Source organism: Bos indicus x Bos taurus, chromosome 10 (assembly GCF_003369695.1).
Source record: "Bos indicus x Bos taurus breed Angus x Brahman F1 hybrid chromosome 10, Bos_hybrid_MaternalHap_v2.0, whole genome shotgun sequence".
Taxonomy (NCBI): domain Eukaryota; kingdom Metazoa; phylum Chordata; class Mammalia; order Artiodactyla; family Bovidae; genus Bos; species Bos indicus x Bos taurus.
Window position 1 is genome coordinate 12,747,764 of NC_040085.1, and position 26,664 is coordinate 12,774,427.

Below are 26,664 nucleotides of genomic sequence, written 5' to 3' on the forward strand. Positions count from 1 at the left end.
GGTGCTTCAGCTGTTGTTTATTGACATACAGGTAGGCTCTATAGCAACAAGCCTGGAGGCAGCTGCAGTAGTGGGGGAAATGGAAGATGGGGGGTGGAGTGTTTGCAGCATCGGCTGGGTGGAGTGAAGGAAGAGAAGTATACGGTGCACAAGGGGAGGGAGGCTGAGGGGGTTGGAGAAGCAAGTAAGGGCCAGGGCCAGAGTCTACTTAAACTGGAACCACTGCCCCATGCCCTAAGGCCCCTACTCTTGATCACGGGCCAGGGCTGGGAATTCTCTGGATATCCATTTTCTGCAGGAGCTGAATCGGGTATACAAAGGAAGGGAAGCAGGAGCTGTTGCCCTGTGTGTGAAGCTCTGGAGCCTCCAGTCCTGCCTGCATCCCTCCTGCATCCCCTGCTTGGATGCAGCCACGTGATGAGTGGCCCAGCTCTGAACTACCCGACCCAAGCAAAGTCTTAAAACCAGCCAGGTTTCACAGAGGTATTCATCTTCTTCCCTGGTGTCCCAGCCCACCAGTGCCACATTACAGCCCCAAGTGAGCACTACAAGCAATGCTGGCCTAACGGATGGTTTGGGGAAGAGGGGTGGGACAGGGGCTGGAGGAGGGGCTTCGGAGTCCATCATGGCACAGGAACTACACGCATGGTGTTGGTGAAGCCGGAACCAGGGCGCCACCCGGTCAGCACAATGACCACGTCTCCCTTCTTGAAGAAGCCTCGGGCCTTTCCTGGAAGAAGAGAAGAGAGCTGGTAAATGAAAAATTAAGCCAAGAAGGTATACACTTGGGAGTTCAGTTCAGTCACTCAGTCGTGTCCGACTCTTTGCGACCTCATGAATCGCAGCACGCCAGGCCTCCCTGTCCATCACCAACTCCTGGAGTTCACTCAAACTCATGTCCATCGAGTCGATGCCATCCAGCCATCTCATCCTCTGTCATCCCCTTCTCCTCCTGCCCCCAATCCCTCCCAGCATCAGAGTCTTTTCCAATGAGTCAACTCTTCACATGAGGTGGCCAAAGTATTGGAGTGCCCCACAACTGAGGAAGGGCTGACAGGCCTTTACTTTCTTACACCACAAGGTGGCGCCAGGCTCACAGCCCAGGCAAAGGGAATGAGGGAGGCCTTGGTATTATTTCCTTATCACTCAGATGGCAGAGGTAGCAGGGACCTTTGGACATCATTTATTTTCTACTCAAGAAGGTGGAGAGCCCAGCCCAAGGTCACAGCTCGCTGTTTCCTCTCATCCTGTGACATCCTACTTTTATACTGTGACAAAGGCCATTTGAGTACATAATCTAAATGTGTACTGGCCCCAAGTGTAGGAGATCTGGTTAATTTTATAGGGAAGAAAAAAAAAACCTCAATAATGAGCAAGTGCCAAAGAATGGACAAAGGTGATTATCCAGGATCCTTTGCTTTGGATCCCACTCCCAAAGAACGTGAGGTGAGAACCTGGGCTGCTCAGCCCCACACGTCAAAGGTCCTCTCCCTGCCCTGAGCGTAGCCCAGGACTCCAGGGACTGGGAAGGAACCAGAGAACATTCCTAGTGAGGTCAGCTCTTGCCCACAAAGGCTGGCATGTTCCTCTTTCAATAGGGTCTCAGAGAAGCCAGTGCTCTAGCACCTTCCCCAGCCCTCCACCGGGAGCTTTCTCCCCCAGACACGCACCAACATTCATGGCCAAGTTCACCCGGAGATCCACGTCCTCAGCCCAGGCCTCCTGCACTGGGTCCTTACACACCACAGGGAAGATGCCGCGGTATAGGTGGGCCTGGCGAGCTGTCTGGTGATTCCGAGTCACAGCAATGATGGGGGCCCGGGGGCGGTATCTGGCCACCTGATGTGCAGACCTGAGATGGGGTAGGCAGACAAGATGGTTAAACAGTCCCCTCAGGGCCTTCAGCAACAACTCACCCTGGAATCCAACTCTGCCAGCCTGAGGCTCTGACCATTTCAACATTTGCTCCCAAGACTGAGGTGTCCCATCACCCTGTATCTGCCATAGCATATTCTTTAGAGCTATGCTACCCTAAACCCCTCCTACAGGCCAGGGCCGCAGGATCATACTGACCCAGCATGGTCAGTCTTACCCACTTACTCCACATGGCCCATACTTGGCAGACCCCCCACCATTCCCTGAACTTTCCCATTCTGGCACAGGGAAGCAGCCCTGTCCAAGCCCACCACACCCTTTTCTCTTGCTGCCAGCAACAGCTACAAGCCAAGCAGCATGTGAAGACCACCTGACACTTGACATCTGCAAAAAAAAAAAAAAAAAAAAACCCAAACCAGGAGCAGAGACCACCAGCCTGCCTGGGAAATCTACAAGACAAGCCTTGCCTACTGCTGTGCCCTCTCCTGACTCCACATGACCCCCAGGCCCCTGAAATAGTCCCAGCAACTGGGCTGTAGAGCCCCAGAGTCAAACCTGAGTATCTAAGCGAGGCTGAGGATTAGAAATATAAGTGCTACCCAGAAGGCAGTACTAGGGGATGGAGTGTCAGCGGGGGAGGCTCTGCCTATGAAGGATCCCCTGGAGGGGACTGGGCCCCTTTAAACTCAAAGGCTGGATGCTTCCTTCAACACTGACACTGTACACTGGTAGGAGCTGGTGTCTCAGGAGTTGGAGGGGGCTGCTGGCAGGGGACCCGAGGCTCAGAAGGCAAGCTGTGAGGACACGCAACAGCTGTCAGGGAAACTTAAGCCATGTCACAGCAGAGGATGCCCTGCTTAAGGCCTGGCCTCCATACAAGGTTTTCTGAGGGAAGCAAGTGCTGAAGTCAGGACTCACTGAGAGTGAAACCCCAGAAGACTGGACTAAAAATAGCCAAGTAGCAAAGGTTGGACCTTTTCACAAAGGTCAACCCTAACGGCTGGAGCTTTTTACCCTAAGCCCTCTACTGCGGGACTCGGCACACATCTTGTGTCCTGGTCCTAAAGGCAGTCCCAGCTGCTGCTCCTTGGCGTACGGGGGTGCCTGTCTGCTCCTCTCCACCTCCCTCCTCCAGGAAACCCTAGCTGCCCCAGGGAGGAGCAGCATACCCCCAGACCCAGGGAGCAAGGGGTATTAACTTGAGATCCTGGATTTGGAAGGGACTCAAGCCAGAGGCCAAGTAGAGGTCTCAGACTGGTTGCCTGGCCCGAGTGCCAGCAAGATAGCACAGTGACCTTTCCTAGGCAGCACCCACTTATCTGTGGGACTCAAAGACAGATGGGACAGGCACACCAACCAAATAGCACTGTCAGCAAACTGGACTTTTTTTGCAAACTCATTTTGCAAACTGGACTTTTTTAAAGAGCACTTAGCTAGAAGTAAAACTGGTGGTCCTTTCCTTTTTAAGAACAGCTTTTCAATATCAAATAACCACTTGTCCTCAGGCTACCTGTAGTTATCTGATTAAGTCTAGCTCGTTGTGAGGGTTAATAAAACTCGCTTTGGACCCACTAAGTGCCGCCTGGGGGGCTGGGTGGGGGAGGGGGAGGGGGCTCCTTCCCTGCAGGGTCCGGGGTGCAGGCAGAGGGGTCTTACCTTGGCTCAATGCCATCTGAGCACCATGCAGTACACGCTCCCAGGACCCCCAAGGAAAGGGGCCGCTGAGCGGGGCATTCCCAGGGACCTGCTGCCACCTCCTACCTGCCAGACTTGGTGAGGACGATTATGGCCCCACTGCAGCACTTGAAGGACGCCTCCACGGCCCCCACAGCGGCAGCTTCGGTGGGGTCGCTGGTAATGGGTGACAGGCGACGGAGCTCCTCGAACAATTGCAAATGGTAGATGGCAGCCTCTGCCTCACGGGCAATCTAGGGGCAACATCCGTCCAGAGGGACGAGGGGGACAGAGCTGTCAGAGCCGTGTCACACGGGACGGGGAGGGGAAGAGTCGCACAGACAGCTGGGGAGGAGCAAGTCCCTGGGTACAGTGGCCAAGAACAGCCCGATCACTGGAGGTTCTGAGCTGAGTGAGATCGAGACTTGCAGGAACCAGCCCCTCACCAGGTGCCTGTGACATGGCTGTGCCTTCTGAGCCGGAGGATCCTGTGGCCCTGTCCTGCCCTGACCTCCCTGGCTGGCTTCCTGCAGACGAGAGGAGCGTCCTAGGCTCAGGGCTGGGCCCTGGCTGTCGTCTAGAGTGGCTGGAGCAAAAGGCTGTTTATCCTACAGAGTTACCTGCCCTCGGGGCCCTACCTGCCAGACTCCGTGAGAACTATCAAAGCTGCTGCTAAACACTTATATGAAGCCTCCACGCTGCCCATGGCCATGGCTTCCATGAGGTCTGTGGAGTGACTTGAGGCTCGCGCAAGTTCTTCAAACAGCTTGCGGTGGAACATGGCTGCCTCAGCCTCACGAGCTATCTGTAAGGTTTAGAGGAGGGGAGGCAAGGAAGAGGGAAGAAGGAGGGTGGGGGGAAACAAACAAGAGACAACAACATGGAAAGACAGAACGGGGAATTAATGAGAGGAAGGTACTGTAGGTTAATTGGCTAAGTCTCTCCTTCAGGCAGATGCAAAGAGGCAGGGTGGTGAAAGCCTGCTCAGGGAGGTTCAAGCGTCAATGGCTACTGTTCCTCCTCCATCAGAGAGGAAACTGGTTCTTCCATTCTGGAAGGATCTCTTGATTTTGGTAGGTCTCCATGACTGGCGGTGGGGGTGAGGGAGACAATATGACGGCAGGCTCTAACGCCTCAGCATAGAAACATGCGGAGGCTGGGGCCCCTCCACGGCTCCCTGGCAGGACTCGACCACACTGCCTCATGACATAGCTCGCAGGAAGGAATAGGCCCCCCTCCTCACATGGCTGCCTAGTTACCACAGGGCTTCGTGCCTGGCCTCCTCCATGCACACATGGAGTGCTTGCTTGGCTTCAGACACAGAGATGCTGCCTGCCTCTCCAGTGGCCTGCGGCAGAAGCACATTGAGCAGCGCTAGAAAGCTGGGGTCAAAGCCAAGGACACGCAGCTTGACCACATTCTAAGCGGGCAGCTGGAAACTGGCAAGCTTGTAAGGGGCACAACGAACAGCCATGTGAAGAGTCAGGTGCCTGTGGAAGCACACAGGTAAGCTTACCAAGGCATTTGATTAAAATTGAATGATTAAAACACCCATGAGAAAGCCACTGTGTTATTCAGACCATCTTGCTCAGATAACACCAAGAATTAGAAAACTTAAGCTTTAGAGGGTTATAATGCAGTTATGAGCGTCTTAGACAATGATGGGTGAGGGAAGAATCAGTAACGCCATCTCATTAATCTGACAGGATGAGCCAATGAGTGGCTGAATTTGCTAGGTTAAAGGGTTTCTTCCTGCAAGAATGGAATGCATGCAGCCCAGGAGGACAGGGCACATGAACAGGAAAGAGAACCACAGCTGGTACTACCTAGCCCATAGTTAAGAACGTCAATTGCGTCAGTTACAGGAGAAAGCAGTGGACAGTTAAGAGGGGAAGCTATTGGCCAGTGTTAACTGGTGACACGGCCAGGAGAACTCACCTCCTGAATAGGGCCATGCAATCCCAGTCTCACAGTTCTAAGGTGTTTGTTCAAAGAAAAGATTGGGTTTGGAAAAACAGACATGCTTGCAGAGCCCGGAGTCTGGTTTAGTCTCTGACCCCAGGACAGGCCCCACAGGACACCTGTCCTGATCTGCTAGATGTGTTCTAAGAGGGAATGCTGGCTTCAGAGTCAGCTGACCTGGGTCCAAACTCAAGCTCGATTATCATGTGCCCTCATCCATTAGAAGTGGGTTGACATTGACCTCACTGAGGTTAAGAACCTGCATGAGGTTCTTAGCAGACATTTTATAACAGCAGTGCAATTTAACGCAAAGGGTGTAATTAAACATATCCCATCTAATTCACTTCTTAGATAAGGCCTTGAGAGGTCCAATGATGTGCCCAAAGACACAAAGTCCCTAAAGTCTAACGTGTCAAGGTCTCAGAGGCCGTGGGGCCACATGACTAAGCAAAGCAGTTATCGTTACAGTATATGTATATAATTCTATATGGAAACCCATAAACACTAACATCAACCACTCTAGAGGGGACTGGTTCAAGGTCACTATCTCCCAGGAGAGAGGAAGTACTCACTGGGACAGGTGAGAAGAACCGTGAGCCTGCAGTGCATGAGCATCAGGACAGCAGTCATGTCACACAGGGGGTGGCCATCAGCCAGAAAAACACAGCTGTCCCAAGGGCAGACACTGGTCTCTACTGATTTCATTAGGGGCAAATCCACCCAGAACACCAAGGACAGACCAGAAAACATCTGTAGTCAAGATGTCTTGTTTCACCCCTGAGAAAGTATCCACTGTGACTGTCATGTCTTCTTTGGAAGCCACTTGAGCCTAATCACTTAGAAAGTGAAGAAGGAAAGGATGGTATCTAGTCCAGAGGTTTTTTGGGGGAGGATGCATTGGAGGGATGTCACACAAAGGGCCTGGGGTCCTTTGCTGGCTGGAAAATGAACAGGAGGGTTAAAGAAAACAGTTTGCTGAGCTATACATTATCAACAGCCACCTAGGACCCTTGTGAAAGTCCATCTGTAGCGCTCGTTTCCCCAGGCCTGTGTTCCTCTTTAGGATGCTTTAGAGCAGAGGCAGCCAGGCTGTGGGACATGGTCCAGCAGAAGACCCTGGAAAAGCTAGCTCCCACAGGAGAATGAGGAGCGGCCACTAGGGCTCCTCCAGACACTCTCACCCCAGGGCCAGCTGGGATCAGCCAGCCTTCCACCTGCTTCTATTTGTGGGCCTGTCACCCCTCCCTTAAACCCCACTGCTAGGGTGAGTGCAACAGCTCAGCAAAGCAGGCGCTGCTGCAGGTACCATGCAAGGCCAGCTCACAGCCAAATCAGTGCAGGCCCAGAGGACCCCGTCGGGGAGGCACTGGCTGGGACAGGTGGGGAATCAAAATGGAAGCCAAACACAGGCCAGCTGGGAGCAGGAGCTCTTGGACTTTTCCAGAACAGGGAAGAAGGGCTCAGGTCCTCTAGACTGTCCAGGGGGAAGCAGTACAGATATCCCAGGACTCAAGCAAAGGAAGGATTCACACCCCGAAGATGGGAGTGAACTGTGCTACGTGTGATGAAGGAGGCCGCCTCCAGAACAGAAGGGACTAGGAGATGGGTGTGGGCAGGAAGGCAGAAGAGCAAAAAAAAAAAACCATCAAAAAAGACACCCCCATGACTCCAGCACACACCTCCTCACTCTGCGTGTGACTTGGAGGACAATAAAAGATCGAGGGCACAGAGGGTGACACTACAAGGTGCCCCCATATGCTGGAGTTTGCCTCCACCCGCAGCGGGAGAACTTACCAGGTGCTGCATGCGGACAGCTTCCAGGGGGTAGTCCCCTTTGGCCGTCTCTCCGGACAGCATGATGCAGTCGGCTCCATCCAAGACGGCATTGGCCACGTCACTGCCCTCCGCCCGGGTAGGGCGAGGCTTCTTGATCATGCTCTCCAGCATCTGGGAGGGGACACAGTATTTGTGAGATGTGGCCTGGGAGGGCTTTGGACACAAGGTGACCCCCTGGAGAGCATGTATGTACAGAATCCAGCTTTGTGTAGGTGTGTGGGGGCAGGTGGGGGGAATAGGTTTGTGTATGATGTGGGGCAGGGTCCATGGGAAGAGACCAGGTAGCCTCCAGAGCTTCCTTGTACAAGGATGCACGCTCAGGGAGAGGCACACACCTGTGTGGCACAGATGACGGGCTTCCCAGCTCGGTTGCACCGACCAATCATCATCTTCTGGGCAAGGAAGACCTTCTCTGCAGGGATCTCAATGCCCAGATCACCACGAGCCACCATGATCCCATCACTGGCTTCCAGGATCTCGTCAAACCTGACAGGCAAGTTGCAGAGACAGAGGTTATACAAACAGGGGCCTCGCGTACGGTGGCACAAAGTTTCCCGGGATTCTCTGACTTGGCCATTCTTGCACCAGGACAAGTACCCATGACATCATCACAGGGGTGTTCCAGCTGTCTCAGTCCCCCAAAGGGGCCAACAGTTCTGCTCGCTGGACTCCTTCAGCACCAGGATGGACACTTCACTGAGGGGAAGGGGAGGGGCCAGGGGGGTCTCCTCCAAAATCCCATGGGTTCACTTCCTCTCCATCTGTCTTTTTTCCCTTAACTTTTTATTTTATACTGAGGTATAGCTATTAACCATGTCTTGATGGTTTCAGATGCACAGCAGAGCGACTCAGCCATACACATATGTGCACCCACTCTCCCCTAGACCCTCCTCCCACCCAGGTTGCCATGTAACACCGAGCAGAGTTCCCTGTGCTCTACAGTAGTCCTTGTGGGTCATCCATTTTAAATACAGAAGCGTGTACAGGTCCATCCCAAACTCCCTGACCATTCCTTCCTCCCATCGTTCCCCTCTGGTAACCCTAAGTCCATTCTCAGTGTCCACCTGCATCTTATGAGGTCCCTCTTGAGGTGTCTCTACCATCTGCATTTCAGTCATCACCGCTGGGGCAGAAATGGAACCCAAGGTGGCTGACTGCTCTTGACACAAAGGTCCGTGGCCTCTTCCAGTCAAGGACACTGGAAGGCTGCTCCTTCAGAGGTCCCTCCCCAGTGTGTTGAAGGCACAAGAACATGGCCTTGCCTGGCCTGAAGCCAAAGTCAGCAGGTGCCCATGGCTCATCAGGATGGCAGAGGGAGGGCCCCGAATTTCCCCGTACAACGGACACAGACACAAAGCTAAGGATGGCAAGGCTGCAACAGTGGGCGGCACGGCTCCTCCCACTCTTCCCATGCACACACCTGACCCCTCATGTAAGCCTGGGCTGTCAGTAGGGAGGCCAAGCAGGAGTAGATGTCACCCAGCTGGCCTCACTCGTGTGGCTCTGCCTGGTGAGCACTGGGGAAGCAGTGGAGCAGGATTGGGACCACGCAGAACCAGAGGAAGACGGCATGTTTTCCCCAGGGAGGTGGATGCCACGCCAGAGCTGCCCCAACCAACAATCCCACTGCTTGCCAAGAGAAGGAGCCCCCTCCTCCTGAGAGCCTGCTGTCTTTCCCCTTGGTGGCCCCCAATTCCAGCAAACGTAGCCAGTGTAGGAACACTACACACGGTTCTTGAGCCCGGGAGTGGTGGTGACCCTGTCCCTCTCCAGTGCTGCTCCCTGGAACAATGTCAAGGTGCTGGCACCCCAATCATCTGTGAAGCCTTTTTTCTCCCCCCTGAAATACCAATACCAGTATCAGGCGTGTGCACTAAGTCACTTCAGTTTTGTCTGCTTTTGCGACGCCATGGATGGTTGCCCACCAGGCTCCTCTGTCCATGGGATACTCCAGACAAGAATACTAGAGTGGGTTGCCATTCCCTTCACCAGGGGATCTTCTCAGTCCAAGGACAGAACTCACAACTCCTACACTGGCAGGTGGGGTCTTTACCACTAGGTCCATCTGGCAAGCCCACCAATGTCATAGGATATTCTGAGTCAGTGGGTCTGAAATAAGTTTGAGACGTTATTTCTAATGGGCAGGTGGCAGGCTACATATTGCTCTGCAGAAAGCTTGGTTGGGGCTGAAGGAGGCAGGGGACTTACCTCCGAACTCCCTCATGATTCTCGATTTTGCTGATTATCTTGATGTTCTTTCCTTTCTCTCCCAGGACCTTCCTGACTTCATGGACATCAGAAGCCTTGCGGATGAAAGACGCAAACACCATATCCACGTTCTGCTCCACCCCAAACTTTAGATCCTGGATGTCCTTTTCTGACACAGCAGGCAGGTCCACGGCAGCCCCAGGGAGGTTCACACCCTTCTTGCTGCCCAAGGAGCCACCGTTCTCCACCTCCGTCACCAGGAAGTCAGGACCTGTATGGAATGGAACAGGTTGGGGAGGCCGAGCCCTGGGTGCAGGTGTCCCCACCAGGAGGCAGGCTCTCCCCAGTCGAGAGAACTGGGAAGGGGCACGTGGTGGGTGGTGGAGCCACATGCCAGGGTTCACACTCCAATTCAACTGTGAGCAAGTCCATCAGCCTCTCAGTGTCTCAGCTCCACAGGGATGATAGTATCTACTCATTAGGTTGTTTCAAAATTTAAACAAATCTACATGTAAAGAAAGAGCTTAGAACACTGCAGATCACTTAAAGGTTAGCCATCATTCCCAGGCACACTGGAGTCCTATAGACACCATGTTAAGTGGATGAAGGAGGGAAGCAAATCTTTAAATAGTGAGGATGGGTAAAAGCGCTTCTCACCTGCTCTCCAGGAGTACAACTGAACTGGAGTGAAATCTGTTTTTGAGGATAGGAGTTCATTATAAAAGGAACTCCTGGGACTTCCCTGGTGGTCCAGTGTTTAAGAATCCACTTTGCAATGCATAGGAAGTGAGTTTGATCCCTGGTGGGGGAACTAAGATCCCACAGGCTGCACAGCCACTAAGCCCTCGAGCCATAAAAAAATGAGCCCATGTGCCACAGAGTCCAGTGTTGCAACTAAAGACCCCATGTGCTACAACTAAGACCCAACGCAGCCAAAATAAATATAAATAAATAAACAGATTATTTGAAAAAAGAAAGGAAGTCCTGAGACTATATAGATTCAGTCTCTCTGCCAACCAAACAACCTTCCTATCTTCTGGCAAGGAAATTAGAGATGGGAGCTGGTTTTAAACAATCAGACCGACTTCTGTCCCTACCTTTCTGCTTCACCAGCAGAGAAATAAGCCCATCATCCACGTAGATCTTGCTGCCCACATCCACCACCTTGCAAATGTTCTTGTAGTCCAGCCACAGGATGTTCTCGTCACACTTTTCCATGTAGGCATTGTCCAGGGTGATCTTCAGTGTGGCTCCCTTCTTCAGCTCCACCTCAGCGGTGCCGCTCTGCAGCAGACAAGAGAGTAAGCCACAAGTCCAAAGCTGGGCCTTCCTGGCAGGAGAACAGCTTTTTCCTCTAGGGAACCAGCATTAAATTTCAGTTGGAAGTAACAATAAAGCCTTTTCTAACTTAGTATATTTCAAGGAAATAACCCAAGAATAACCTGCAGTGTTTCAGTTATACTAAAGAGGAAGAGATAAGCTGCTCCCTAAAAGACTTGGAAGTAGATTTTGAGTGTAAAAGAGGTTTCTTTCTGGTACTGTTTCTTAGCAAAGCAGGTCAAAGGAAGACTTTCTACACTGATGGATAAAACTCTCCTTTATAGACCTAAACTTTGAGAAACGTGGCTTCTGGGCTTTCTGGTCCCCTATGCCTTCTCTCCTGCTTCTCCCCAAGATACTCACGCCCTTGATGAGCCCAGTTCGGATCTCAGGTCCTTTAGTGTCCAGGGCCACTGCCACTGGCCGATAGAGAATGGGGTCTGAAGCAAAGCTCTCCGTGGCTTCACGTACATTCTTGATGGTCTCTGCGTGGTACTAGGGGAAAAGAGGGGAGATGATAAGCTCCACATCTGTCATCTCACACAACGGGATCTAGGATTAGCACTGAAGCTGGTCACCAGGATTCTAGACCACTGCCTCCATCACCGAGCATCCTCTACCTGCTTACATCAACCTCCTCGCCTCTACTCACTTCTTGTCATCCCCGAGCACCAAGTTGAGCTCCCTGTGCTATACAGCAGATTCCTACCAGCTCTTCACCCACTTCTCCAGCGCCATCATCCACTCTAAGGGCAAATCTTAGGAACTTTAGAATATCTACACCCATATCTTTAATGGTTTTTGGTGGCAACACATGTCAACATAAAAGAGGCTTGTTTCCTCCCCCTCCAGCCTCTAGGATTCAACAAACATTCTCAGCAAACAAAGCAGACAACTGGGGTAAAAGACCTTGTATCTGGATAATAATGCTCTGGCCACCAGAGTTAGAATGACAGATCTGACAATTCTGAGCTCTTCTCTATCGATTACAACCGCAATTCAAACTCAGTTATTTACTTAAGCTGACGCAGCCCAAGTTAAATATGTTGCTCAAGTCATGCAGGCCTGGTTCTGACAATCACTTCCTCCAGTCTGATTAGAAAAGGAAACGGAACACGGAGAGGTAGGAATACGCTTCTCTGAACTAACTGACCTTTGCTATTTCTCACTTGCAACAAATCCCGGCTTCAGTCTCACCCTGGAAGCCCTTTCTCTTTCCCATTAGCCATTACTGTTTGACTAAAAAGGGACTCAGAGCCAAGATGGCAAAAGTTCCTAGTGCTATCAGTGTGACACTGCTGATAACACAGGATGTAGGCCTCATCCTTCAACCACCACCATCCGGGTGAGTGGCACCGGAGAATACGACACGTCTTGCCCACAAGAGCTGCCAAAAGCGGGGGCTGGAGACACTGTGGCAAAGCTGTCAAAAGGCCAGATGCAATAAACCAAATAAACAAAACCAAAAAAAGAGATCAGATGGTAGATGTTCCTCTGTCTGAGTGAAGGACAGAAAGCAAACCCAATGTTCTGCTTAGTAGAGTATTAAAAACGGCCAAAAGGTGGAAGTTTGTCAAACAATAACTGTTTACATTATATAACTAATATTTCAGATCAGTTTCCAAAACTGATTCCAGGGGCAACATAACTTCATCCTGGTCAAAAACTTCAAATTAAACCCACAAGGGACTTCCCAGGTGGTCCAGTGGTTAAGATTCTGTGCCTCCAAGGCAGGGGCCCTGGGTTTGTTTGATCCCTGGTTGGGGAACTAAGATCCTGCCATACAGTGTGGAAAAAGAAAACAAATTCCAACTCTGGGAATAAGAGTCAAAGCACAGATAATCACCAAATGCTTCTTGTAGTTTAAAACACCAACTCCCCTGAGCCAGCCCCCTCCAACAGGTGCAGATACCACCCTCTCCCCCTGCCATTTCAGAGCTGGGTGGTATTATTTTACCAGATGGAAGAGGCCATAAAGCCTGGTTAAAGGTCAACTTCCTAAAAGCTATTTCTTATTTCTGCTCCTTCCCCTGCACACAGCAGACCCTGGCACAAGTCAGCAGGAGGGATCAATTGTGAATGGACCTTCACTGGTGTCTCTAGCTCTCTCTCTGGGCTAAGCACAGGCCTGCAGGAATGCCTAGTGACTGTTGCGGAGGACTCTTCACCTTTGGGGAATTAAGAATGCCATCTGTGGGCTTCTTAACCTGCCCCAGGGTGCCTGCTGAGCGCAGTTCCTCTGAACTTGGTCAGGTCCCTGTGACATTTGAAGGCTATAAGCTGTTTATGGAACATGGGGTAGGGAACCTACGAGGAACACTCTCATGTTTCCAGAAAGGAGGCATACAGTTCTTGGACTGCATTTACTGAGGCTTTATTTTTAGTTTAAACTTATCACCAACTTCCAAATGCCAGAGGGCAACCCCTTAACCCCGTGACCTTACAGGGCAGCATTTTCTTTATTCTGAACAGGAAATACAGAGTCCAAGAGGATCAAGAGCTTGCCTCCTCCACTAGTCTTCTATTGATGCCAGTATGAAATCCCATGGCACTGTTCCTCAGGCAGCCCACACACTCCTCAAAATGAGCTTGTTCCGATCTTGGGAATAGCAGCACAGTGGAGCACTTTCCAATAGCTGTCACCTGGTCCCAGGGGCCAAGTCAGCTCATAAACAGCCCCAGTGCTAACATACTCCTCCCAGATCACTAGACAAGTGTGCTGACTTTATTTTAATGTCCCAGAACTCCTGGGAAGGGACAGGCTGGGAACACAATGTTGATGAAGTGGGGTACTACAAACCAGGACCCAGTCCTTCACTTGCAATAGTGGAAACCCTTCTCTGGGACCTGCCCCATTTATCATGGGTCTAAAATGAAAATAGGCAGAATAACCTGCAGGGTGACTTACTGGTTCATCATTGCAATTATGAGCTGTTATAGAAACCCTGGTGCAGAAGTGTCAAGCCCCATGGCTTAGAGGGGATTCCAGGAAAACCCTTCCCTGCTTTCCTTATCAAAGGCTAACGGAGCACAGGTGTTGGGGAGAACCATGGCCAATGACAAAGCAGGTCATCTTTGCTTAAGGAGACTTGGCCACTTGAGATGTCAGGGATCTGGGGGGAAGAACGGTAGGGATGGGCTGGTGAAGACAACCTTCCCATTGATTCCCCACTTCTTCCTGCCTGGTCCACTGTGGCTAAATAAACACAGCATGCCCACCCTGTTTCCTACAAGCTGCCCAAGGGGCCACACCATCAAGGCTCACCTCGTGGGTTCCATGAGAGAAGTTCAAACGAGCCACATTCATTCCAGACTTAATCATCTCCTTCAATGTCTCCACTGCTCGTGAAGCTGGGCCTAGTTCAGAAAAAACAAAACAAAAGTTTGAAAGTCATTAAATGTTCATTATCCAAAAGAGGATTAACACTTCAAGTGTGCTTCAGTTTAAAGAACTCTTAATAACCAAAGTAAAATGTAGCCAGCCCTGAAGCCCAGTCAGATGTCCAACTACAGCATTTTGGTTGAACAGAGCAAGTCCACAAGATCTTTCCTAGGTCTCTGAGATGCTCAGAGACAGTAAGAACTGCCATGGAAAACACCCTCTAAATTTTACCTTTAGCAGAACACATAAAGCATATGAATTCCTTCCTGCAAATTCCTATGAACTCAGTTTGAAGAAGGAAATGGCAACCCGCTCCAGTATTCCTGTCTGACAAATCCCATGGACAGAGGGGCCTCATGGGCTACAGTCCATGGGTCACAGAGTTGGACAGGTCTGAGCGACCAAGTCCATGACGTCATTTCCCCTGAGAATCTCTCTGTAGCATCTTGCTCAGAACCCAGGTTTGCTACATTTAGTCTTTTGGGGGGAGAAAAGATCACTGTCTCAGGAAGCCCTTGTTTCAGGGGGAGTGGGCACCCGCGCTCACCGATGGTACAGATGATGCCGGTGTTTCGGGCCGTAATGGGCGGTGAGTCGATGTCCAGGCGGCACATGTGCTCCAGGAATGTGTCGGCCATGGCTGCGTGCAGCTGCTGAGTCTGAATGAAGGCCGTCCCGGCGTCGCTGTGGTGCTTCGACATGGCTTCTGATGTCTTGGGTCCAGAGGAACTGGAGAGAGTGTGATCTGCCTGAATGGCTAATATATAGCTTGGCACAGAAGCTGCTTCCTGCTTACACATTAACTCAACAAGCATGCTCTGTGCACAAGCCACAGGCAGCCCCGCCACACTCTGGCTACGTGGGTGCTCAAGTCGGGCCATGGGCTCACATTATCATGAGCAAGTAGGAAAGACCCCAAAGAATAAGTCAAAACCACATTCCCAATGAATGTACTTCCCAGGCACATGTTAAGCACACACCTCCCTCACACTGGGATAATGTCTATCTTGACAACTCCCCTACTAATCCTGTAAATGGCACCATTTACATGCACTGCAGGAGTTTCCTCAAAAGGAAGTTTTGTCAAAATCTCTTGCCAATCTTCCAGGGATACAGACAACTCACCCCTAGCTTAGTACCATGGTCAATCTAGATCTTTTTGTGAAAAGCTGTCTCAAAGCTATAAACATCTGCTATGGGGTGTGGTACCCATACTCTCTCTTCACAGTCCCCACCCAAACCCAAAGTGACTTTCCTGGTCGTGGAGACCACTATTCAGGTAGCCTCCTAGTCCTGGAGTCCTAGGTTTCACTAACCCACAGGGACACATAAGTCCATTCCTCGATTCACCATAAGCTGGACAGTATGCCCCAGCCCACTGAGAGGCAAAAAAACCCATCCCTGGACAGGTAAGTCCAACCAGAACCAAGAATGCAAAATATTTTTTTCCCCAGGAATTAACTACATCTGGTACTTTCAGTCAGAAGGACTTAGGCACATTCAAAGCAATTTGCGTCAAACCAAGGATAACCACAATAGTCCTAGCCTGGCTCTAAAATTATTGCACTATGAAGAAATTAACACTGCTTGTCAAATCCTTTCCAGGCTGATCTTCTGACCCTCCACCCATTCCCTATCTAAGTCTGGAAAGCACACCACTCACAGTAACAAAGACCATCTGTTCCAGGTAATTAATCAGCCCAGGTCACAAGCCTGACCCAGGGCACAATGGTTCAGACCTTTATTTTTCCTCATTGCTGACTTTACAACTAAACTCAGTCAGTTAGTTAGCTGATTATAGACAAGAGACTTGAGAAGCTTCCAGGCAGTGTCTGAAGACTCATCAGGTAAGCACGTGAGCCAGAAACTTGCAGTCCTCATCAGAAACCTTTTTGCAGGTTTTCAGACCAAGGGCTGCTCCTTCTCAAATCCTGTGCCTAAGTGCTGCAGCCGAGGCACAAGAACAAGCCTTTCTTTTGCCCTGTCCCACCTCCTCCAAAATCTCAGGGCTCCAAACCAAGGCACCCCATCCATGTAACCCTTACTCTTTCCCCTCCTGCATCCTTGACTGAGTGGCCTCTCCAGGTGGCTGGGGCATAGCACACATCTAAACCCGCCTGACACTTTCAAAAAGTCTGGTGAACTTCAAGAAGCTCTGTGACCAGGTATTAAGTGAGGCTCCTACACGCTGCTGAAAACCAGTAGCTATAGATCCCCAACTACACCTTTAAAAACAAGAAACTAAGACCAGCCAACTATCCAACGTGGCATATACACTGTTCCTTTCGATATGTATCTCTTAACTCCCCACAACATACCAGGTACCGAGATGAAAACAACATCCTCTCCACCAAAAAACAACATCCTTTCCTCCACGACCTAGTGGTTTCATATCTCTTAGCACCGTGACCTTGGAGGTAGTCCGGTGTTTGCCAAATGATGTTTCAGAGCACCTATTAATGCCTCTGTGACAAATCGCAGTTATAGCTATGCCCCCTCCCCCACCAAATCTGAGAACTTCTGAATCACTGACAGGATGGCCCGGGCAGCCAAGGTCCCACCGTGCACTCAGGGTGGAAGCTGGGCTTACACAGTAGCACCCACTATTACTGCGGTGCGTCTGGCTGTAAAGGGAACACCACTGAAGAGATGGTTCCCTTGGTGGCACGCCAAGGCCACGGGAACACACAGGTCTCACTGAGGCCTCCAGGCAAATGGAGTCATCCAGTGTGACCTCAATGAGTGGGTTAAAGTAACTCTTCTTAAAAACCATCAGTTGGGGACCTCACTGGCAGTCCAGTGGTTAAGACTCCACACTTCCACTGCAAGGACCATGAGTCTGATCCTCAGCTGGGAAAGTAAGATCCCACTGCTGTGTGTGGCCCCCAAAAGAGGCATTAGTTGGATCGGCTCTAGACCTGAGACATTAGGGTCTCCTTGCAAAGACCCCCGAGTGGGGCCACTGATTATCGTGCCGTACCTTGTGTTCTCTGGGCTTGGGCTTCCGGTGACATAATGCTCTTTTTTTGACTCAGGGTGGCTCCTTGGCCCCACTTGAAAAGACTGCTCGGAGCTGAGAAAGGTTTGCCCTGCAGAGCTGTACAAGGATTAAGGTAAAAGCTGAGTGCAACTAAAGCTCTTGGGGGTAATGGAGAAATCACCTTAATAACCAGGTATCCAGGCAGTGGTAGTTCCTAGAGGTTCAGCTACGTTATAAATTAATACACAGAAGTCACCCAAGAAAATTCTCAGGTAAAAGAGTTGTCAGTGGCTCCTTTGCAATGCTTTATCCCCTGCCCTATAACGTCTCTTTAAACCTTCGTTTACTAATATTTCACTATTGCCCCCCACCCCTTCTTTGGGAGGGGAGGCACTAAATTAAACATACATAACTGGACTGGAAGGATACCTACCAAAATATTATCAGCATATTATCTGTGTGGTAGGATTACAAGCAAATTTCTTTCTTCTCTTTACTAAAAAGTTTACTGATACTACTTTCATAAGAAAAATTCTAAATGTACCTCTTTCAAAAATGACACACTTACAAGCGTCCTGGTAAAAATGTTGGAATTAAAACAAAAGTGAAGGTCCTTGTACCATTATTCAACTGCCACTCTATGTACCTCAGGAATATTCTAAACATGGTAGAGGTAGAATAATGCATCTTGGGCCCTAGATCATAAACTCACAGCAGGATAGTTTCACTGACTAAGACGATCAACCTTAGGAATTCTCTGGTGGTTCAGTGTTTAGGACTCAGCGCTTTCACTCCCTGGGCCCAGGTTCAATCCCTGGTTGGCAAACTAAGATCCCACAAGCCACATGACACAGTGAGGAAAAAAGAAACCTGAGTCACTCTAACTGAGTAACTCTAGCGGTTACCAAAGGATGGTCCGTGAGAGCAGAGCTTTCAAAGACATTATTTGCCTTCTTTAATGTGCTGGTATTTGTACTGATGGTGCAGAAGCAATGGGCAGGTAAAACCTTGATTCATCCAGAACTTCCAAGTTGGTGGGGAGGAAAGCTAATATGGTCCATAGGACAACTCTGTGCCCCAAATCTGAGTTACATGCCCAAATCCAACAAACTTATCTTCCTGTTTAGTCTGCCTTCAAGCATCAGAGCAAAATCTTTGTGACAAGGATATCCTGGTACAGAAGGGCTGCCTCAACAACAGGAGATGCTATCAGCAGATACAATTAATACACTCGGCTCAACCACTAGCCCTATTTCATTATCTCAGATTAAGCCTGAGGTCTACAAGCTCTGATCTTTTGCTCACCCAGGCTACTAAGTACAAAAATAACAAGTGAAATTTTACTTGCTATTTGAGTGTGTGTACCCACCAGCAATCCAAAAAAGCTGGTTTGTCAGCAAATCTGTCCAGATTCCTATGAGATCTCACCATGTCCTTAAAGTCCACTAGCAAACCAGAGACCTTGTCACCTGCCCAGGTCCCCAGCTGGGTTTCCATTCCCTCAAGCTTTGCCCTGAAGCCTCCCATGAGCCTCTTCTCCAGAGCACAAGCTGCCCATCCCCACCTAAAACACCCCCTGGACTCTCCCCCAGCCTCAGCCCTGGTTTCTCAGGGCCAGCTTCTGGGAAGAGCTCCCCCACCCTCAGGCTAGCCACTGGGACAGTGCCTGCCAGCACACGTTGTCCAGCTCATGCCAGTCTGGCTCATTCCTACATCCTCCTCCTCAGGAGGCACAGACATGCAGAGCCAACCTCCAGCCAGCAGTGGAAGCTGGGCATCTCCACTGATGGCAGCAAATGCCATGCCCGGGTACGGGAACCTGAATCTTGAGCCCGAGCCCCTGCTGTAGCATCCTCCTCAGAGACATTTCTCCTCTGTGAGAAACAAGACACCATCAGAGGCCTGAGAGCAGTTGAAAGGACTGAGAGCAGGCACAAGTGGCAGCTCAGCTCCACGGGCCCCAGCTCCGACCTCTCCTTTCCAAGTGGCTCCTGGTCTTCTAAAGCCACAGTTCTGTTCATGCCAGACACAAGTCTTGGATCACTCCTCAGAAACCAGGGGGTAGAAACCATAAAAGAAAAACTACCCAACACGTCACTGAGAGCCAGTACTGCTGGCAGGGTGTGCTGAAGGACTCACGCTTCACTCCACCGATTCGAGTTTCCCAAAAGCCCACATCATTCTGCCCTAGAAAGCCAGCTTGGCCTGTGAGCCCACATCTGCATAAGCCAACCTTTAACCTATGTGTGCTCTGATGCCAATCTCACTACACAGGCTGACTCAATGATGATGGCACCTGCTGCCCACAATTGTGACACCAATTTGCGATCTACATCTCCACGTTTCCAAGCCAGCATGGAGGTCTGATTCCCAAATCTTTGGCACACTAACAACCATTAGAAAGTTTTCATCACAGTATGTTGGACAGGGACTTTCCTGCTAGCCCAGTGGCTAAGACTCCGAGCTCCCAATGCAGAGGGCCCAGGTTTGATCCTTGGTCAGGGAACTAGATCCCATGTACCGTAACTAAGACCTGACCCGGTGAAATAAATAAATATTAAAAAAATGCTGGACAAGGCATTCAGGTCAGTCTGCTTTCTAGGAGCTCTGTTAGTAGACGATGGAGCAGAAAAATATAATTCCCAAGACTGGCCCTTATCTGACAAAGGCAGCGACAAAATCAAAATGGGTGCCAGGCCAGCCACAAAACCTAGTAAGGTCCGGAATGAATCTCAGCTGTTCATCCTATTTGTTGTTGTGGGTCGGTCGCATCTTACTCTTTTGCGACCCCATGGACTGTAGCCCACCAGGCTCCTCTGTCCATTCAATTCTCCAGGCAAGAATACTAGAGTCGTTGCAACTTCCTACTCCAAGGAGTCGGGATTGTCTCCTGAACTGGCAGATGGGTCCCTTACACTGAGCCACCTGAGAAGCCCTTCATCCTCCTACACAGTTAGAGTAATGATAACAGTATATACGCGTATGGAGTGGGGCCAGGACAAGCAGTTCTTAGCTAAGAGATGGGAATATTAAGTCCATTCTCTCAAGTATGGAGTGGGGCCAGGACAAGCAGTTCTTAGCTAAGAGATGGGAATATTAAGTCCATTCTCTCAACAGGTCCCATAACAGAAAGCAAAGCCTGATGTTACCATGTTACACAAAACAAAATGAGCCCACTGTAGGTTTAAGTAAAATTCCCTCGCTCTTTTATTCAGGGTTAGAACTAAGTGACTTAAATATTATACCTAGGAGCCCAAGGTCCTATTTCAAATCTGAGTGTGCAATAGGGCACAAAAGCTGATGCTAAAGAGCCCACTCCTATAAGGACCACTCAACTCCAGGGCAGGAAGTCCTGAGTCAGAGAAACTGCTACCATTTCAAAAGCTGAGGATTTCCTGGTTCGATCAGATGCCCAGAGAAGAGACCTGGTTTCAGTCTGAAGGAGGAAGTGGAGACAAAGCTTTTGCTGAGTTGTGCTCCTTACTAAACTTAAAATTATGAGACAGTGCTTCAGGGCGTAAGACTGACACTCTGGAAGCACCAAGGGACCTGGGACCCTGATTCAGGATCCTTCCAAGTCAGGTACAACACCAGGGGAGGGATAGCCTCAGAAAAGGGAGGCCTTGGCTCAGTACTTAGAGGAGGAGCTGCCCTGAATCAATCATAGCTGCAGGGAGAAGAGGAGGGGATGGGAGGAGAAAGGCATGCCAGATCTCCCGAGCACTGACCTACTTAGTATGCCTGGTCTCCCTACAGTGACCACCATAGGTTTGCTTCTGTTTTGAACTGAAGGAAGAAACATTAACATCTATATTTCTGCCACCCAGAACTGACCATTAATATTATCCAAGGAATTCCCTGGCAGTCCAATGGTTAGGACTCCACACTTTCACTACCAAGGGCTGGGTTCAAACCTGGTTGGGGAACTAAGATGCTGTGAGATATGGCCAGAAAAAAATTGTTCTTAATCCAGATTTTTAGACTTAAAATTACCATTGTATCCAATTCATTTGTCCTCCATCCCCAGGTGGTTCCTCCAACCCTTTCACATCACATCCTAATACCCAACCAAGGTCATGAATTTTCTATCCTTATAGTTCATCTAAGGGTGTCTGTATCTCTATTCAACACTATGATACTGCTGCTTCTATAATATGCTAAGTAATACACTGAAAGGCATTATCAAACAACTTGCTTTCGCAGCATATTTAAGACCTATCCAGTTGGCACACAGCTCTAGTTAATTCATATGAACTGCTATACTAGCCCAGTGTGTGACTAGACTATTTATGTATTCCCTCACTGGTTGACCATTTTCCCACTAAACCCAATTTTTCCTCATTAATCAATACTATAATATTTCTCCTAGTACATGTCTCTTTGTGCAGGTGTGGCTTCTATACCAGAGGTGTATTCCTGGGCCACAGGGTATGCTTGCTTTCTGTTTTACAAAATAGTGCTTAATTGCTCTCCAAAGTGGTTACATTAATTTACAACCAACCAGTCAAGTGAGTTCTTGCCTTCCCACACCTTTGCCAACACTTGACACTGTCAGACTCTTACAACGTTTGCCCAACTGATTGGTGATGTGTTAATCTGCTCTTTGACGAAATAACAAGAGGGATATCAGATATCAGGATAGTTTTCTTTTGAGTCTTTACTTTCCTGACTCTTAACCAGACTAAAACTTCAGTGCTCCTCCAAAACGTTGTATGGCTTGGTCTCATATGCCATGACTGCACTCATCACCTGAGAAAGGGGTGATGTGACACCAGTCACCTACAGTTAAATATTACCTGTTGGCTGATTAAATGTTTGGAAGGGCTGGGGCTCCTTTCAGATAATTTTTATAAGGAAAAAAAAATTTTTTTTTTTTAATATAAACTGCCATCAGCCGAGCTGGTCCATACTCTGAAATGCCACGAACAACAACCCTGTCATAGCTAGTCTTGGTATCTCCCCGACTAAAGCCCTTGTCTGACTTCCAAACAGCTTGCTGGCGTCAGGAAAGAGCGGCTTACGGGTCCCCAGGAGTTTTGCCTATAGGGAGAAGTGGGGGAGGGGAGTCACAGAGGCCACCAGAAGTACTGAAGCCTGGCTCTCCCTCCTACGTGCGGACCAGCACAAACCAATATAGGAAAAACGGCTGCAGGGGTGGGGTTGCACCACTTGGTGGCCCTGCCCACCTCCCCTCCTAAGCGGAGCAGTCATAGGAGGAGGTCCAAAGGTTCAGCAGAGTCTGCACACACTGCCACTCACCACCCATCCTGGCTCACCTCCCCCAAAACAGCTTCTTTAACAAAGCCCCAAATAATCAGCCTATTCGTTTATCTAGTCCTTGGCTAGTTTGTGGTTAAAGAGAGAGAGAGAGAGAAAGCAAGTTTTCAAAAAGTATGGTAGAATTAAGAATGGTCTTCATTGGGAATTCCCCAGTGGTCCAATGGTTAAGACATTGCACTTTCAATGCTGAGGGCCCACGTTCGACCCCTGGTGGGGAAACTAAGGACCCACAAGCTGTGACACAAAGCAACACCCCCCCCCCCCACCCCCGCAAAGAGTAGTCTTCATTTAGTTCTATCTGTATCAGAACTGAAGCTTAAAGTGATGATTCAAGGTCCCATAGGACTGGTCACGAAATAAATCACTTACATATCTCACAAGACCCTCACTCAATAGTGTTGCAAAACAACTCTGCTCCCATGGATGCCTCATTCCTGTGGTGCACCAGTTAACTGGGATTTGACTGTGGACATTCCAAATGATTCAGAAATAAAGTTAATGTCAAATGAGTCATTTCCCCCCACCTTCACCTCAGTCTTAGCTTTTAGCCAAAATAACACACCCTTACTTGCCTTCATAAAACCTGAAGACAAATATTTAAAAACTCCTGTAGACTTGCATTACAAGTCTGTAACGTAAGAGTTGCATGTTTTTCAACGTTCCTGCTCTCAAACACTTCTCCATTTCTTTCACTGCCTCAACATTAAGAAATAAGCAGTTTTAAGAAATAAAATGGCATTTCCCGTGACCCAACATTAATGTCACAACACTCAGGGCACATAAGCACCTCCCCTTAGGTGTTAGCTCTGTTTGGAGTAACAGCTACCAAACTTGCCAAGTCACTGGGGCTGCAATTCCTAAAGACCCAATAATGCTTTTGGTTAAACTGTGAACACTGAAATTATTTACTTCTAATGCAGTGCTTAAAATGAGAGCAGCTGTCCTATATATGACTAATGTCCCTACATTTTGGCTCCAGTCTAGTAATGCAGAAATGAGTTCAAGGACATAATCTTTAAGTCATCATTATTCATCTTCCCTACAATGCTTATTCCCAAAAGGGTTGCCACATCCATCGCACAAGGCTCAGGACAGGTGTGCAGACTATCTCTGGGGCCTGAGGCTCTGCCACGTGGCATTTAAGCATTGTCCAGAGAGCCTGGGGACCTCCACCATCCATTTGTCACCTAGCTGAGGCACTTTTAATTGGGAAGAATGCATACTTCATTATTTGACTCACTGAAAAGGGAGAGGAGATTTTTAAGCCTGCAAAGACCACAGTGCAGTTTCCCCACTCACCCAACGAAGACAGTTCTCTTAAAAGCAGAAAAATTCAAAGGTTGAGTCATCTTCCCTACATCCTCCCCCACCCCACCCCCCCAGAGATCTGGTGAGGTGTTACATACTCCTCCCCTCAGAACAGGCCCCCCTGCATTCCCAACAGCATCCTCAGGCAACCTGAGGGTGAATTATTTGCTAACAATGACTAGAGTCCTGACCTAGGGCCTTCTCTATATCCCAGGGAGTGGCCACACCCTGCATACAGCCAACGAGAAGCTACTGTCCTTTGCCTCTTATCTTAATCTCACACCAGCTGGTTGAGCAAATCCCAGAATGCTACCTGGAGCAGGTGCCAATAGAACCTGAAGATTTTGGTCTTAGGTTTGCAAGTTTGTTTCTAATCTTAATAGCCAAAATCTATAATACAGGAGGCTGAAAGCCATCTCCCTTCTTGCCTTCCTTTGGCTAGAGGACCAAAGAGCCCCTGTTGCAAATGGAGAGCAGCAAAGTAACATTGTTAGTTACTTTGCCAACACTGCAGTAGGATCCCTGAGCGGACTGGTTTCTAGGAGATCTCTGGTATTTACACAGAGCCTGACTCCCAAAGATGAACTGAGTCTGTGTTTTGGGATGGCAGCAAGAAGAGGAGTGCTTGAGTTCAATTATGGATGAAGTCATTGGGCTCACTGTGACCAAAAGAATACATCTGGGGGCATCTCACCAGAGATTAAACACTGCACCCAGTACTCAATATGTACCTATGTAAGTGTGTATATAGCGACCCACCCTTTTAACAACCAAGATGAAAAAAGTTACAATTTTCACATGGGAAACTGAGGTCCTGAGTCTGAATTCCCTCTATTATTCATATCAGTATGTAATGAGTTAAACCTGATTCTGAAAGCCTGTTTTCATCTTCCCACTGCCTCTGTCCGTCACGGACCTCAGTTATCAGGCTCATTTGTACGGGGAAGGATCAGTGTTCTGGGTTTGAAGAACACAGATAAGAAGCCAAGGGATGCCAACCCATTACTGGGTCTTCAAATAATCTTCAGACTGGAAGGTGCGTTTCCGCTTCATCAAACCCCGTGTGATGACACCTGGTGAGGCCTCCTAAACCCGGACAGGAAGTGCGTACCCTCCACGTGTGGAAGCACGTGTGTACCTTTTCACGGCACTTACAGTGGTAACTTTTACATTCGTTTGCTAATCAGACTGAGTTCCGTAGGCTAGGACGATTTTAGTCATCCTGGTCTGGTCTCCACAGCCCTCCCCCAAACAACTCTTTATACGAGTTTTTATTGAATGAGCGCATGTACGTGGCACCAAGCTCTTGATATATTTCTACTCTCCTCCAACCCGCGGCCTCCGCGCTCTACAATCGGGCGCATCTGTTAAGCAACGCTGTTAAGTAACGTGAAGCAGAGGCAGGGAGCCAGGTGAGTGCCTCGAACTCGAGGAGGCCTCTGAGCAGCATCCAGAGGCTTGGCGGGCCGGAGATGATGCTTGGTCGGTAACGGGCCCGAAGGTCAGTGTTTCGTGATGCCGAGGAGCGGGCGCGGCAGGGCGGGTCCGGCGCCGCTACGTGCAGCCCCGCCTCGGCGGGATGGAGCCCGGGACACCGCGCACCGCCCCCCAACCCCCCCCCCGCCCCCAAGGCCCCCTGGAGCAAGCGGAGCGCAGCGGTCACACTATCGTATTCTGGGCAGCACAAAACAGGAACGCGCCACTGGGCAGCCACCCTTTCTTCCTTTGCATTGGGTTAGATCAAGGGTTATGTAACCTAACTGCTCCTCCGGCCGCCACTGCATCCATCTCCGGGTCGCCTGGGAGCCAGCCTGCCCATCCGCAGACCGCTGCACTTCGGGAGCTGACCCCGGAACTCCAGCCCAGGGCTGGGGAACTATGATGGAGAAGGGGGGGCAGGAGATGCGAGGCCGAGGGGCGGGGACGGGAGTGCAGGCGGACGTGACTAGAACAGAAGGGGAGGGGCGAGGAGGCTGGTGGCGCGAAGGAAGGTGCGCAGGAGAGGGATGCGCTGGAGCGACGTGACCAGAGAGGCGGGGGAGGGGCGGGAGCCAGGGCGTGAATGAGGGTAGGTACAAGAAGGGGACAGCAGCTGAATGGAGGAGAAACAGGGGAGCGGAGCTTGGGGACTTTCAAGGAGAAGTTACAGAAAGCATCAGAATGAGGGGGACATGGACAGGTTGAAAACAAGAAGCGAGTATTAAGGATGATGGGAAAGGGACGGGCATAGGAGCAGAGTGGAAATGGGGGAGACTGACGCATGAAAGGAAACTATCAAATTAGGAGAATAAAGGGAGGAAGACGAGAGCGAGACCAGATAGAGGAGGGAGGAATAGGGAGGTGAGAATGGGACCAGAATGGGGATGGGAGATCAGGGACTGGGGAAAGAAAGGGGCTGGCTGACCCATCTGCCTTCGGAAGAAGCGGGAGCTGGGGGATTTGAAGGAGACCCTAGGCACAAGCAGCCTTTCTCCTCTTTTCTGATCCCAACCGGGTGAGCCCACGATGCCGCGGATCCTGCGCCATCCTGAGTGCGCAGGCGGGCCAGCATTCCGCACTGCCCCGGGAGACGGAGCCCCGGTGGGGACGGATGGCCCAGTCTCTCCCCACGCTCACCTCCGACGTGGTCCGGCTCGGGATGCGCGGCTACTGCACACAGGTCCTGGGGCTCGCGACGCGTCGCTCCAATGCGGGGATCCGCTGCCTTAGCCTCAAGGTTATCCCGACTGTGGGTCGCCGCAATCCCTCCGCCGCCCCGCCTCCCATCCAATCCTGGCTCCCGGCTCTCGGGGCCCCGCCCCTCCGCGTCCTCGCCGGGCACAGTCACCTTCAGTAGGAA

General features: G+C 50.2%; 1 protein-coding gene across 3 annotated transcripts; it reads right to left on the reverse strand.

Annotated features, from left to right (window-relative positions):
- Window positions 1–26,664, reverse strand: PKM (pyruvate kinase M1/2). 3 transcript variants are annotated; one of them, XR_003513006.1, is made up of 11 exons: window positions 26,442–26,653; window positions 14,805–14,986; window positions 14,141–14,232; window positions 11,239–11,370; window positions 10,653–10,839; window positions 9,556–9,826; window positions 7,683–7,833; window positions 7,306–7,458; window positions 3,532–3,803; window positions 1,671–1,852; window positions 1–730 (listed from the first exon to the last, which is right to left on the reverse strand). XR_003513006.1 is itself a non-coding variant. In XM_027553138.1 (11 exons), exons 2-11 carry the CDS (start codon window positions 14,956–14,958, stop codon window positions 624–626), a joined length of 1,596 nt encoding a protein of 531 aa, XP_027408939.1. In that variant the 5' UTR covers window positions 14,959–14,986; window positions 26,442–26,664; the 3' UTR covers window positions 1–623. The 3 variants fall into 3 exon arrangements, 2 of the variants coding, with proteins under 2 accessions (XP_027408939.1, XP_027408940.1); XM_027553138.1 differs by having other exon boundaries at window positions 3,637–3,803; window positions 26,442–26,664; XM_027553139.1 differs by lacking the exon at window positions 3,532–3,803 and adding an exon at window positions 4,188–4,354 and having other exon boundaries at window positions 26,442–26,530.

Excerpts from the sequence above, each read along its gene's own strand:
- PKM (XM_027553138.1), bottom strand. The coding sequence starts at position 14,958 with ATGTCGAAGCACCACAGCGACGCCGGGACGGCCTTCATTCAGACTCAG. Across the intron at positions 1,853-3,636 it reads GTCCTCACCAAGTCTGGCAG|GTCTGCACATCAGGTGGCCA; the intron begins GTAGGAGGTGGC and ends ACCCCATCTCAG. Across the intron at positions 731-1,670 it reads GAACTTGGCCATGAATGTTG|GAAAGGCCCGAGGCTTCTTC; the intron begins GTGCGTGTCTGG and ends CTCTTCTTCCAG.